This window comes from Balaenoptera musculus, chromosome 3 (genome assembly GCF_009873245.2).
Source record: "Balaenoptera musculus isolate JJ_BM4_2016_0621 chromosome 3, mBalMus1.pri.v3, whole genome shotgun sequence".
Taxonomy (NCBI): domain Eukaryota; kingdom Metazoa; phylum Chordata; class Mammalia; order Artiodactyla; family Balaenopteridae; genus Balaenoptera; species Balaenoptera musculus.
The window spans coordinates 129,249,084-129,262,267 of NC_045787.1; the positions used below are offsets into that span (position 1 = coordinate 129,249,084).

A 13,184-nucleotide genomic window follows, 5' to 3' on the forward strand; every position below is an offset into this window, starting at 1 on the left:
ACTGCCAGGAACTCGGAGGGAAGAAAACCAGGGCCCGCCCACAGAACCTCGCGCGTGCAGCGCAGCTGCGGCTCCTTTTCCCGCCTGGTAACGCCGAGGGCCGGGGGGTAAAGGAGGTCCGCAGGTCCTCGGGACCGACCCTCTGGGGGTAGGAAGTCACAGCCCTACTCCCAGGCGCGGAGTGTCCGGCCGGGCTCCAGCACGATTTGCATATCCCTGGGGAGCCCGAAAACTCTCGGCTGGAGTCCGGAGCCGAAGTGGCCGGGCGGGACTTTGGGGTCCCTGGGAGCGCGTCCCAGCCCACACCAGTTAGCGCCCAACTTGCCAACTCCCCGACTTTCGCAAAGCTCCCGCGGGCGGGGGAGCAGCGGAGGAGCGGGCCGCACCATCACGGCCCGAGAGGGGGGAGCGGTCTGCACTGGGCCCTCGCCGCCTCCGGGCGGAGCACAAAGAGCAGCGAGAAGGCCGCGGCTCGCGGCGTATGGCTCTCGGCAGCCGACCCCGAGGAGGCGGGGTGGGACGCGCGGCTCGGCAGGACTAGGGGGCGGCGGTGTTGGCGGCGACCGCCCCCCCCCGCAGTGGCGGCGTTGTGGTGGAGTCCGGCTCCCCGGCCGGTGAGCGGCGGAAGTGCCGCGGAGTTGGAGCGGGGCCGGCGCCGCGGTCGCTTCTCTTTGCTGAGGTACTGCCGCCGCCGGGCGGACGGGCGGACGCGCGGAGCTGGGGGCGGCGCGGCGGGGCCGGCGGGGCGCGGCGGGGCTGACCGGCCCCGATGAGGCGGAAGGAGAAGCGGCTTCTGCAGGCGGTGGCGCTGGTGCTGGCGGCCCTGGTCCTTCTGCCCAACGTGGGGCTCTGGGCGCTGTACCGCGAGCGGCAGCCCGACGGCACACCCGGGGGATCCGGAGCAGCGGTGGCCCCGGCGGCCGGACAGGTGAGTCCCCCAGTTGCCATGCAGTTGGAAACACGCTCTTCCTGAATTCACTTCTGGCCTTCGGTTCCTTCCTTCATCGGCCCCTGTCTGCCTTCTCAGAGTCAGCTCCAGAGACTCCTCGGTTCTTCCCATTGTTTTAGACGGGAAAATTGAGGCTCAGGGAAGGATAGGATTTGTCCTACGCTATTCCGAAACCGAACCAACTGATGCCCAGTGTGATGGTCTGTTTCTTCCCATAGGTTGCCATCCTCTTTTCTGTCCCTGTCTGGTGTCCCCTCGCCTCTTCCAGCATCCCTCTCTTTTGGAGGATCCTGCAGCCCTGTATCCCAGGATGACTCCTTCTTCTGGAGATGCTGGTCCTTCTATTTGGTGTCCAGGTCCTTTCCGCTTTTCCCCCCACCTGCTGATCGCGATGTTTCCTACTCAGGTCAGCTCCTTTTCTTGTTTACCCATCTGCCCAAAGAGACACCTGGGCCTTCGTCCTCTCCACCCTCCTTCTTTCCCAGCCGTCTTTCTTTCCCAGATCCTGTGGATTCCTCGGAGGATGCAAGGATCACGCTCTCCTTGGAGCTTCAGGCCCTGGGGGATGGTGGTGGAGCTCCTGGTCTTTGAGGGGCCTGCTGCCTTTGACTTTCTGGGAATCCAGAAGTGGAGGCTGTGGTGGGAGAACCCTCAAATTCCCCAGAGGCTACTTGTGCCCAGTGCTCTGAGGATGGAACATCAGATGCTTCCCCTGTCCCTTCTCAGAGTACCCATGACCCCTTCTGAACTTGTCCAGGCTGATTAGGTGTTGTGTTTCTTGCAGCCAAGACTGAAATCTTAATTATTTTTGCCTCCTCTGAACTCACCTATGTACATTTGTGTGTGTGTGTGTGTGTGTGTGTGTGTGTGTGTGTGTGAGAGAGAGAGAGAGAGAGAGAGAGAGAGAGAGAGAGAGGAGTACATGTAGACTGATAGCAAAAGCTCTGTCACATCACTTCTACTGTCCTAGCTCCTAGCTCAGTAGGTGCCAGTGAGGCTATATATGCATGAACTGTTTTACACAGTGGGACATTTCAGGTTCTCTTGTGGGATTTGCTTGGTCCCATGGGAAGTGGATAAGTTGTGCATCAGGGTTGAACTTGACTGATGGTCGGCCGGATAAGGGAAGAGGCTGAATTTGGATGGTTTTCCTTTCTCTTCCCAGGATCAGCTGTCTTGAGTACAGAGGGCTCTTTGCGACAGGGCTGACCAGTTTGAGGGCAGCCTGTCATTCTGGTAATTGTTGCAAACCATCCTGGAGGACCTGGTTAATCCTTTTGGTAGATCTACTGTTTGGAAAGTAAGGCCCCAACTCCTTTCCTAAACCCCTGGTTCAAACCCTGACAGCTGACTTCGATGCCTCTCTTAAATTCTGTATCTATATGGGTTTTTCCTTCATGAAATCTGTTCCCACCCTGTACTAGCATCAGGGTCAGGAGTTCAGGGTTCTGTCCTCAGCTTTACTGTTAACTTGCTGTGTGTGTCCTTGACCACCTCCCATCTCCCTCTCTGAGCCTCCCTTTCTCCATCTGTAAAATGTGTTTACTGGTCCAGCTCCAGCTTTCTGTGATACTGTCAGTGAACCAATGTGGAGGACAATGGCCACTTCTTTTTCCTTTCCTGAGGCAGGAGCCCCTTGTAGCATCCCTAGCTGTGAAGACTCCGTACTGGACACAGCCCCAGATCAAGGGGGCATTGTCCTGCCCAAGTGCAGACTCTCCTTTGGAATAGCTGTAGCCAGTTCTGAAAGAGCGCCTGACATTCTGCCTCTGCCTGGAGAAAGCCCTCGTATTTCATTTGCTGTGGATGCCAGAGAAATCCTGATTTTCATTTTCTATAGATCCAGATGTGTAGAGAGAAGGTCAAGGTTAACTGCCAGTTTGGCCTGAGCTTTCAAAGTAAATTAGTCACTTGCACAAGAGGGGATTGATGGAGTAAAGCAGCCTTTTGGGCAGAGAGAGAGGGGAGCAACAGCTGGGCGCCGCTCGGAGCCCTTAACTGAAATGGACAGAGAGGCTCATCTGGGAAGGTCTAGTTCTTGTTCATTTCTTTTTCTCTGGAATATCATGAAGGGGAAGAGGAGAAAGAAGTGGTAAAGGGGTTTGGTGGTGGTGGTAGGGGGTGCCAACTGATGATCCTTGCTTTAAAGAAAATATCTTAGCCTCCTGGGAGCAGTAGAATGGAGCTGTTTCCCCAACGATCAGCTCTTCTAGGTGCCATAGGATTCAGCATTCATCTGCTGCCTTTCAGGAACACCCTGCCAAATTTCCACACAGCCCCTTTTTGTTTCACTCTCCTGCAGATGCACAGCACTAGGCTTGGCCTCGAGTCCTTTTGAATGTCAGCTGGCCTCAAGGGAGGAGGCTGACTTCTCAGAGTGCTGGTGTTCCATCCCTCATCCCAGAGCGCTGGAACGTGCACGTACCACATCAGGCTGCTATCTGGGGAATCTGGCATCTCAAGCACACAGAGCTTCTTTCGACAGGGCTGACCAGTTCTGAGCTCAGCTTGTCACTCCTGTAATTGTTGAGAATTACCCCAGAGCACCTCATTGATCTTTTGAGTAGAAATAACTGCAGAGGCTCTGGAGGGAAGTCAGACAACAGGATTTTATCCAAATGAAAACTATATTCCTTGTGGATTTGAGAGAAGTTTCCTTGATGGTAACATACTCACTGTTTTAGTCCTTTAACTCCTTGATTTCTCCACTGGATTAAAGAATACAGGATTTTAAATTCAGAGGGTTTATCATCTGCTAGAACGTAAGTCTGTGTAATTTATGCTAGCTTATGCTTAGTGTACTACTGGAGCTGGGTAGGGCAGCTGATTTGTAAAGGACACATAAAGCTTCAAGGATTTGAGCATTCATCTGGTCGGACAGCTGGCTTCTTGGAAAGTTGCAAAACCAAGCAAGAAAAGCCAGTCTTGAAGCCATCTTCATTTTAATTTCAGGGGTGCCTCTCATTTCTAGTCCCAATCTCCTTAACAGCTTGGTTTAATTCTCTGGTCTGTTTCATATTCCAGGCTTGGGAACTGGCTATTAAGAACCCGTGTTAAGAAATGTGATGCAGTCCCTCCCCATTTCTGAGCCATAATCTCTTGTGAAAATGACTTCATTGGATAATAGCAAGCATGCAATAGAAATTGGTGGGATAATGGAATACCAACGACTTTAATTTTCAAATATCAAGAGTTTTTCTCATTGTGTCAGAGCTGAACTTTGTTCTTAGAACATCCAGAAATCAGTACTTCCCTCCCCCCGCCCCGTTTTTTTATTCTTCCTGGTGGCAGAGCCTTACCCATCTGGAAGTTAAGTACCACAGAAATGTAGCCATGGAATGATTTGTTTAATTTTCTACAGAGGGGTTGGGATCCTTTAGATTGCTAATCACTTCTTTGTCTGCTTGCCCAACTGAAATCTGATGCCACTGGGGAAGGGTTGTTGATTTACCTGAGCAAATCTGACTTCCTGCATTCTTTTTTCATCTTAGGCTTGCAGTTTCCTAGGGAGCCCAACTGAGAAAGGTCTGGGAACAGAGGCCTGGGTTTTAGTTTACTCTCTTGCCCTGAACTCACTGTGTGACCTCAGGAAAGTGGTTTAACCCCTCTGGGCCTTAGATTCTCCACCTGTGAAGTGAGGGCTTAGATTCAGAAGGAGAAAGGTAAATGTGTGTCAGAAGAGTGCTTCCCCTCCCCTGGCCAGGGCAGACATCGCTAATCAATCACTTTCCCTCGAAGCCCAAACTTGGCCTCCGACTGTTTCTCAACACTGCTACTCAAGTGGAGTTAATGGCATGTTGAATCTTATTTGCACTGTAGGGGATAGATACTTTGTTAGGACTTTCCCAACTCCAGCATCCTGGGGTTCTGTGAGTTTGGAAGCTTGTGTTGGAAAGGCCTGGATAGCAGAAGTGTGTTTAAACAGGCCGCCATATCTACCTTGTGATGAGACCACTACTTAGGGATATGTTTATACTCTAATGCCTTCTCTCAGGCTGTGTTCAGCCTTTAATCTGTTGGCTCCAGTGACATGATAACGAAGAATGGAATCAGGAATGTAAAAGCAAAGGCCCATTTAAAGGATAACCATCTTGCTTGCTAATTGTACCTTGTCCGCAGTCAGCGCTTACACAGAGATGGCATCAGGATCTCATCACTAAAAGACACCCTGAGGCAAACTTGGCAGCCAGAAATGTGTCCCGTGGCAGCTAAATGCTCACAAGGTGTTTGCAGTGGGCTCTGTATCATGCATATATCTGACGGTATGTCATGTATGTGTCAGAGCCAGCAAGGGAAGAGCTGATGCCCCCCTTGCCCCCGATGCCCCCAGGAAGACTTAAATAATTTGAGTCCTGCTTCTCAGAGAACCATTGTCCTCATGCCCAGGAAAGGAGGTAGGCTATACATGCCTGAGTTCCTGTGGCTAAGGAGTGCATCGTGGCCTCTCGTCCCGGAAATGTCTTGGCGTAGAAACCACATCCTCCTCTAGCACATAGCTTAAGCCTTCGCACTTGGAAGACAGTCAGAACATGTTTGCTATAGGATCTGTGCGTGTCAGAGCAGGAAGGGTGCTACAGAAGTTATCTAGTCCAAGCCCCTCATGTAGTAGATATGAAAACTGAGGCCCAGGAGAGGGGAAATCAGTTCTCAGAGGGAGGGAGGCAGACCAGAGCCCAGTTCTTCGCCAGGTTCTTGCTCTGTCTCACCATGCATGTTTTTTCCCTTCACATCCTAATATTTCATCCTTCTCTACGATTATATCCCTTATGAGCCAAGATTATCACTCCCAGTTTTGGAGGCCAGTACGTATCGAGACCGATTATCTGCTGGAACTTACCGGGCTTTTTTGCAGATCTATTTTTGTAAATTTTCTTTCCAAATTTTTACAGTTTTAAAGCAAGTGAAATGTATTAAATTTTAAGGTGGCAATGGGATCCAGCAGGGCAATAGAGGAATTAAAAGGATGCATAGCATGTGGCACCATTACTGCTCCCCGTGGCAGACAGAGCCAATCTGAGTCTAAGAGCCACCTCAGATTCTCTCAGTTGCAGTTAACAGAAGGAATTAAGCCACGTAGGCTGAACTGAGTAAGGGAATATATTAACTCCTGTAACTGCAGTGGACTTCAGGTGTGGTATGTTCTAGAGGTTCACATCGTAGACTGAGCCCCCAAGGTAGCAAGAAATGGTTGAGGCTCTTTCTCACCTTGTATCCACACCCAGATCCTACAGGAGAGAGTCTGCTTCTTCTGGTAGCTTCTTTATAAGAGAGTGGAAACTTGTTTCCTATAAACTCTAGCGAGACTCCTTAGGTGTTATTGGCCCAATTTGCGTCAAACCATTCACACTAGTCAGGAGGATGAGCTATGCTGATTGACCTAACCCACCCTGCAGCTAGGGGTGGGGTCAGGCCACCCAAATCATAGGAAGAGCAGGTTCCAGGAGAAAAATCTGGATGCTCTCATGGGGAGGAGGGGAAATGAAATCTAGGGATGAAGCCAACAAATGTCCACTCCAGAATCCTGCTGACACAGTGTCCCGGGCAGTCACTGCTGGGCATCAGACCTGGGCCTTGAGATAAAACCTCTTTGCCATCTTGGACTCAGTTTTAGTTACTGAACCTGCAGCCTGGAGGTCCGTATCCTCATCCCAGCTCTGCCACCCCTGGCTGAGATGATTCACTCTGTGGGCCTCAGTGTCCCCGTGGGGAAAGCCCGGGCGCAAATGCTTCCAGCACAGGGTAAGTGGAGGGTTAAGATAAGGAGCAGTTAAAAGCTGCTTTTATTTAATCTTACGAGTTCTGCTGCCGCCTCCTTTCCCCTCACAGGTGTCCTGAGAGCTGTCCCTCTCCCCCACTCCTCCACCCCCCATTAAAAGGCAGTTCGTTGAAAATTTGTCTCAAGCTGAAAAAGAACTTCTGTCTCTTCAGCTTCGAGTTTTTTTCTGCCTGGCCCTTCTTAGCTGGAGGAGGCGGAGTGTTCATACTTTGGAAGCTAGAGGAAGCTAAACAATTCCGCTTGCTGTGGTGGGTGGGTGTGTATTTATGAGTGTGTAGCTTTCTCTCCATGTGTCTCTCTCCTCTTATCTTTGGATGGTTCCTGTTTGCTGCCCTCTGCTGAGTATAGATAGGAGAGGGAAGGGGAAAAGCAGGCCCATTTCTTCCTTCTCTTTGGTTTTGAGAGAATTCTGAGCTTCAGATGCTGAATGGTCTTCAGATTTCCTAGATGATAAAAGCCACAGTATGAAATGACACTAACAAGAAAGATGATGATGTAGATGATAAGATGGTAATGTCAATAATAATTAATAGCAGCTACCATTTATTTAGCACTTATTCTGCTAGGCATTGGACTCATAAGCCCTTTACCTGTATGTCTTGTTAAATACTCACAATTATAGACAGGTGGGAGCCAGTGAGGGAGTGGAGGCTCACAGAGGTACAGGTATTTGCCCAAGGATGGCCCAAGGATGCACAGCGTGTGGTTGTGGAGCTGGTATTTGAGCCTGTGAGTCTCTGACCCAGCGCTGAGGCGGGAGAAAGACCCTGCTTTCCACACCGCCCCTCCACCCCTCCTGCGAGGGTGCCATAGGAGCCCAGATGTCTGCACAGAGGGGAGTGACCATTGCTCTAAGACTGAACTTCCTCGGTGAGCCCACAAGGTCATTTGGTGACCTTGAAGAGGAACCTTCACCCCACCCCTGCCGAAGCCCCATTGGCATAGCGACTCCCCAGTCTCACTAGATTGAGACACTGTGGAGCAACGTGTAGGGCTTTGGCTTTGGAGCTACACTGCCTGGTTCAGATCTCTGGCCTTGGGCAAGTCACTTGACCTCTGTGCCTGGAATTCTTGGCCTGTAAAATGGGCATAATGTTAACTCTGGGGGTGGGCATTCTGAGGGTTGGATGAGTCACTGTGGGTGAGACCCTGAGCACCAGGCCTGGTACAGAAAGCGCTCAGTTGAGTGTGGTAGTGCTGCTGCTTGTGGGCAGTGCCTGGCTTAGAGTAGGGGTCTATTCTTCTTGGCCTCCCTGTGGTGGAGGTAGGGAGGGATGCTTATATTGTCTTTGTCTGGAAGGTGGAGGATAGGTGGTTGGCCTCATGGCACAGGCTGCTCTTTGTACCCCACTCCCTGACTCTTTGGAATCTGAATCCATCATTGGGGGTGCCCACCTACTTCCTCCCCGAGGAGAGAACACAAATCCTCTGCATCCTTCTAGGCAATATTCTTTGCCGCTTCCAGGAAGTATTCTTTGGTCACTCTAGCCCCCAGGGGTCTCTCACCCTGCTTTAGTTCCCCTGAGCCCCCGGCTTTCTCTGCCCATTTAGACCAGAGGCCTTTCCAGGAAGGCATGGTCCTGCCTTTCTTTCTGCTTCTCCCTCCCTGCCCCTGTCTGTGTGTTCTGTGAGCCTCTGGACCTCCACACATGCTGCTCCCTTGCCTCTGACACCCTTCTTCCCTGCCATCTTGCCCCTAAACCTGACTTACTCCTGCTGGGACAGCCGTCTCTCCTCAGGGGTGCAGAGCCCCTTATGAAAACATGCAGTGTAGTCATCGTTTTTGATCTGTCCAGCCTGTCTGCTCCTGAAGGAACCTCCATCCCAGTCACCCTCTCTTGACTGCCCAAAGTATTTGCTGAGGGACCGAAGGAGCAGGTGAGTGAGTGAATGATGTGTGGGTGCTCGGTGACTGCTGGCCGAGTGCAGGAAGCCTGGCCTCGGGGAATGGTTCTTCTGGAACTGCGGGGCGCTTCGGCGTCCCTGAGGAGCCTGGTAACGGTGGAGGCTCCAGGACCCGTGCCCAAGGAGCCTGCTTGGGCCAGACTGGGGTGGGCCAAGGAGCCATGTATTCAGCAGATCCTGCTGAGAATCCAGCAGGGAAATCTCTCCTCTCCGCCCATGTCCCCAGCTTGTCAACACCCCCAGGAGGCAGACCTCGCCTTCCTCTCCAGGTGCTTACTCCTTTCCCCCCAGGAGCGCTTCGAACGTCTATTCCTGGGGAGTGTGTTTAGCTGCAGCTTCCCCAGGTTGCCAGCCAGCTCTCCCCGGGGGACTCTGGTGTCTGTTAATAGTGGCGCCGTGTCAGATGCAGACAGCTCAGAGTCTGGGACTGGCATCTGGGATGGGCCGTGCATTTTGCAGATCCCTCTGCAGTGGGCCACAGGGACTCTCTGGGGCCCTAAAGCTTTGCTTTCCGCTGGTGCCTGTGATCTGTTGCCTTTCGCAGTTGGGTCCTCTGCCTTCCTGCTGTGGGGGCAAAGGTGAGATGCCCACAGAGGGGGTGGGTATTGAACTCAGGGCCTTCCCAGGAAGGGGTCACATTATGGAGACCCTAGGGGCCTCTCCCTTGAGTTGGAGAGAGTGTGTGATTGGGAACTGGACCCCTGATTCCCAGGCCCAGCTCTGCCTTCTCCTAAAATGAGCACAGTCAGCATTCCTTTGTCATGTCATGGTGATTAAATGACATTAAAGGTAAGAAAATGAGCAGAGAGGTTCCATGACGTATCCGGGGCCACACAGCTGGGAAGTGATGGAAACAGGGTTTCAGCCCTGCTGTCTCCCTCGAGCAGAGCAGAGCTCACAGCCGAGGCTTCCTCCTGCTGCCTTGCCATCCTCTGACCTCGGGTGAGTCCACCCTCTTCCCCGGATGGACGTGGGAGGTTATCGCTGAGAGCCCCACGAGCCTGGTTCTTGGATCCATTGTGTTGGCTCTGGAATGCTCTTCTGCGAGCCGAATGCCTCAGTGCAGTATTGCAGCAGGTCCCACGGGCCGCCTGGGAGCCTCACTCCTGGGCAGCTTCCCAGTTAACCGGGGTTGTATGTTTGGGCTGGTCTCGCCCCGTTACAAATGTCAGCCTCCTGGAAGAGGGAGAGGCCAGGGCTGCTGAGCGGAGCGGGCTGGCCGGGCTTTGGAGGAAGGGGGTTTCATAAAGGGAAACAGGTTGGAAACATCCTGGCGGGGGAGTGTGTGAAAATTACTTCCCGCTGCTAAAGCACATTGTATGTGCTCAACTGAAAACTGTTATTTCTGCATGCCTCCTCCTGAGCATTGATCAGTCAGCTGCTGACAGTTAAAACGCGTACCTGTGTGCGCGCGTCTGTGAAATAACCAGTTTCTAAATTCAGCACCTAACTTTACTGAAAAATTAGTGACTGTTTTTGGGGCACCGGGGACTATAGTTTGAATTCCTGGTTATTTTATTGGTAATAAACCTTAATGGCTGTCTCCTTCAGATAACTTCTTTTATTACTTTATTTGATGTTTGTATTACTTTAAAAAAAAAAACAACAACCTTATATGTTATTTTTTTGGAGGTTGCAAACTGGTGGCCTATCGGCCACATGTAGCCCAGAGACATGTTTTGTGTGGTTCATCCAATGCTGGCCCATAAATGGTTGGATGTCTTTACTTTTAAATGTTAGTAAGTTGTTGTCAGTACCTAAACATTGGAATATTTCACATTTTTAAAAATTATCTTTTCTGGCTTTTGGGGGAAAATGGAAAGGTCTAGCAGCTGGGCCCGGGTTACAGCATCACAAAAAGTGGCTGGATCTGGGTAGTAGCTGCCCCGTCTAGACAGGCTCCGGCTCTTGAGTCGGCCGTGGCCCCTGCCACACTTTGTGATCTCAAACCTGGGTTCCTCACCCTTTCCTGTAACTGTGCTGGCCTCTGGGGACATTGGAGTTTGGGAGCCCTGCTTTATAACCTGTGTCCAGTTTGTCACTTGTCAGATGAACCAACCGAGGTTCAAAGAGCATAAGTGACAGGACAAGTGACAGAGCCAGTGAGCTGAGGCTGGTCCTCTGACTGTAAGCCTAATGCACTTTCCAGGGGGGAAAAGGTGGTTACTTGGAAATGTAACATATAAGCCTTAGGCTCTTGAACAGACTCAAAGTAAGTTTATATCTGGATGATTCCTGCTCAATGTGAGACTAGGAACCACTTGCCTTGCCTCTCTGTGTCTCTAGGGGTTCTGAATCTGAGGTCCACCCTGTCTAATATAGTTGGTTCCAGCTGTGTCAGGGGCGTGTAGGTTCATTAGCAACGACGTGAGCACAGAGTCCACTTTGTTTTCTGCCTGTGCTTCTTGGCGTGTCGCGGAGCCCCAGTATGTACACTCCTGTTACAGGGGGAGTGTTAGGAGTCTGTGAAATGAGAGGGAAGATGGCTTTCCCAGCAGACACGGCACATGCCTTTTGGGGGTGGGGTCGGCCCTCAAAGGCATCCGGAGGGCATTTCTGGGAAAGAGCCTGTGTGAAGGCAGTTCAGCTGAATGTAGCCACCCAGGTCTCTGAGGACAGGGCCCTTTGCCAGGGCAGGAGTGGCTGCAGCTCCATCCCCCTCCCTACCGGAACCTTCCCTTAGAGGCTCCAGGTGGCTGATGGTGCGGCAGTGGGGTGTGGGAGGACAGGGCACAGTTGGCGTGGTGGCCAGTCCTGGGCTGAGAGTTCCGTCTCTCTTTCCGCCCTGGCACCACAGAGGTACCAATAACCCGCATTAATCATTGCACTCTTGCTGCCTGCCGTGCCCGGGGCCCATCTCATTTCTCCACTGTTATAAGTGCTCTTACTATGGTCATTTTGCAGATGGGAACACGGGGGCTCAGGAAGCGTTAAGTAACCTCTCGGGCCTGCAGAACAAACAAGTGGTGAGACTCAGACTCAGATTCAGATTTCTGACTCAAACTTTGCTTAACTGCCTCTTAACTACCACGTTTTATTGATGCCCGTGGCAAGTCATTTGACCTCTCTTGGCCTCCATTTCCTCATCTGTAAAGTGGGGATAATACCTTCCTGGCATGTGAGCAGAGTACAAGTAAAAAGGCCTCGTCAGCTTTGAGACCTGAAACTCTTCCTGCGCCCCTCACTTTGGGCAGTTGCCAGATCTTGCCATCTGGTGTGTTCACTTTCCCGCTGGGGAGGGCGGTAGGGTCTCCCTGCAGAGTCATCCCTGTGTGTCTGGGGTGTGCCTCTCCGGGCCTCCCTCCCCAGCCTGGATCCTGGCTGGGCCGCTGCTCTTCCCCTCCCCTGGCAGCGGGAGAGGCAGCCAAGAGCCCTGCCAGGGAACAATGGGGCACATTAAGAAGGCTGCCAGGTGCCAAGCCAGAGGTATTAAAGGGACATTTGATTAGTTTTAACTAATTGTCAGGGTTTTGCTCTCTCTTTTTTTCCTCTGTAGCAGTTAAGGGGACAAAAAGCCCTGGTGTGGATTTCCTCCCTCCGTGGTTTGTGTGGGCTCTCTTTGGCTTTGGGTGTGAGTTCGCCTCTTTCACCCCTTCTGATTCTCAGCCCTCTCTTTTCTCTGCGTGTGTGTCTCTCTCCCTCCACCCCCACTCCCTCCCTACGTGTCTCCCCTCTGCTGTGTGTGTCTCTCTGAGCAAATATGATGAGATATGAGACTGAAGAAGCCATCCGCCTACCGCTGTGGGATCCACAATTCCGGGGGACTGTCTTTCATCTTGCCCTGTCTCCCCCAACTGCATCCCTGCCAAATGGTCAGCCATCGTTGGCTTGAACACCTCCAGTGATGGGGAACTCACTTCCTGTAGCTGAGCAGAGTCCTAGGTAATAATGCGGTGGCTCAGTGTGGCCTAAAGGATTTCTTGAGAGTCCACTACTCATCTTTGCAGGCTCCTCTCAAGTCTTTCCCTTCCCAGAAAGTCTTCTTTGACCTTCCTGCGAGAACTAATCTCTGTCTTTCGGAAATGCTTATAGAATTTAACCTGTACAGCTTCAGTGACACGAATGTTGTAGTGCTATGTTTTGCCATTTCTCTAGGCAGAGGGAAGTTATACTGAAGGAGCTTTCCTAGCAGGACAGCTGAGAGGGCTTCCAGCTGGAGAGAAGGGGTCCCAGAGAGCTGCCATTTGGGCCTAGGCTTCCTCCTGTCTCTAGAAATTCCATCCCCAAACGTGGCCAGTGTATTTTATGTATTCTTGTAGCCCAGAGAATATTTTAGGCTTTGCAGGCCATATGATCTCTGCTGCAGCTCCCCAGCCCTGTGATTGTAGTGTGAAAGCAGCGGAGACAATACATAAATGAATGGGCATGCCCTGTGCCAGTAAAACTTTATTTGCAGAATCAGGCAGCAGACTGGTTGGCAGGCCCTGGTTTGCTGACCCCCTGTTCTGGTGTTTTCTTGGTGGAGGAAATGCCTTCAGTTGCTGTGTGACCTTGGGCGGGTCTTTCTCCAAGGACCACATCTCCCATGGATGAATGGACTGCTGTGGGTTGAAT

The 13,184-nt window shown here is 51.8% G+C and overlaps 1 protein-coding gene across 1 annotated transcript in view; it reads left to right on the plus strand.

Moving 5' to 3' along the window:
* The first annotated feature begins 536 nt into the window (after positions 1 to 536).
* Positions 537 to 13,184, plus strand: part of GALNT10 (polypeptide N-acetylgalactosaminyltransferase 10) — a 225,075-nt gene continuing 212,427 nt past the window's right edge. Inside the window, 1 exon segment of the mRNA XM_036848411.1 lies at positions 537 to 928. Coding sequence (XP_036704306.1) covers positions 770 to 928 — 159 coding nt within the window. The 5' untranslated portion in view covers positions 537 to 769.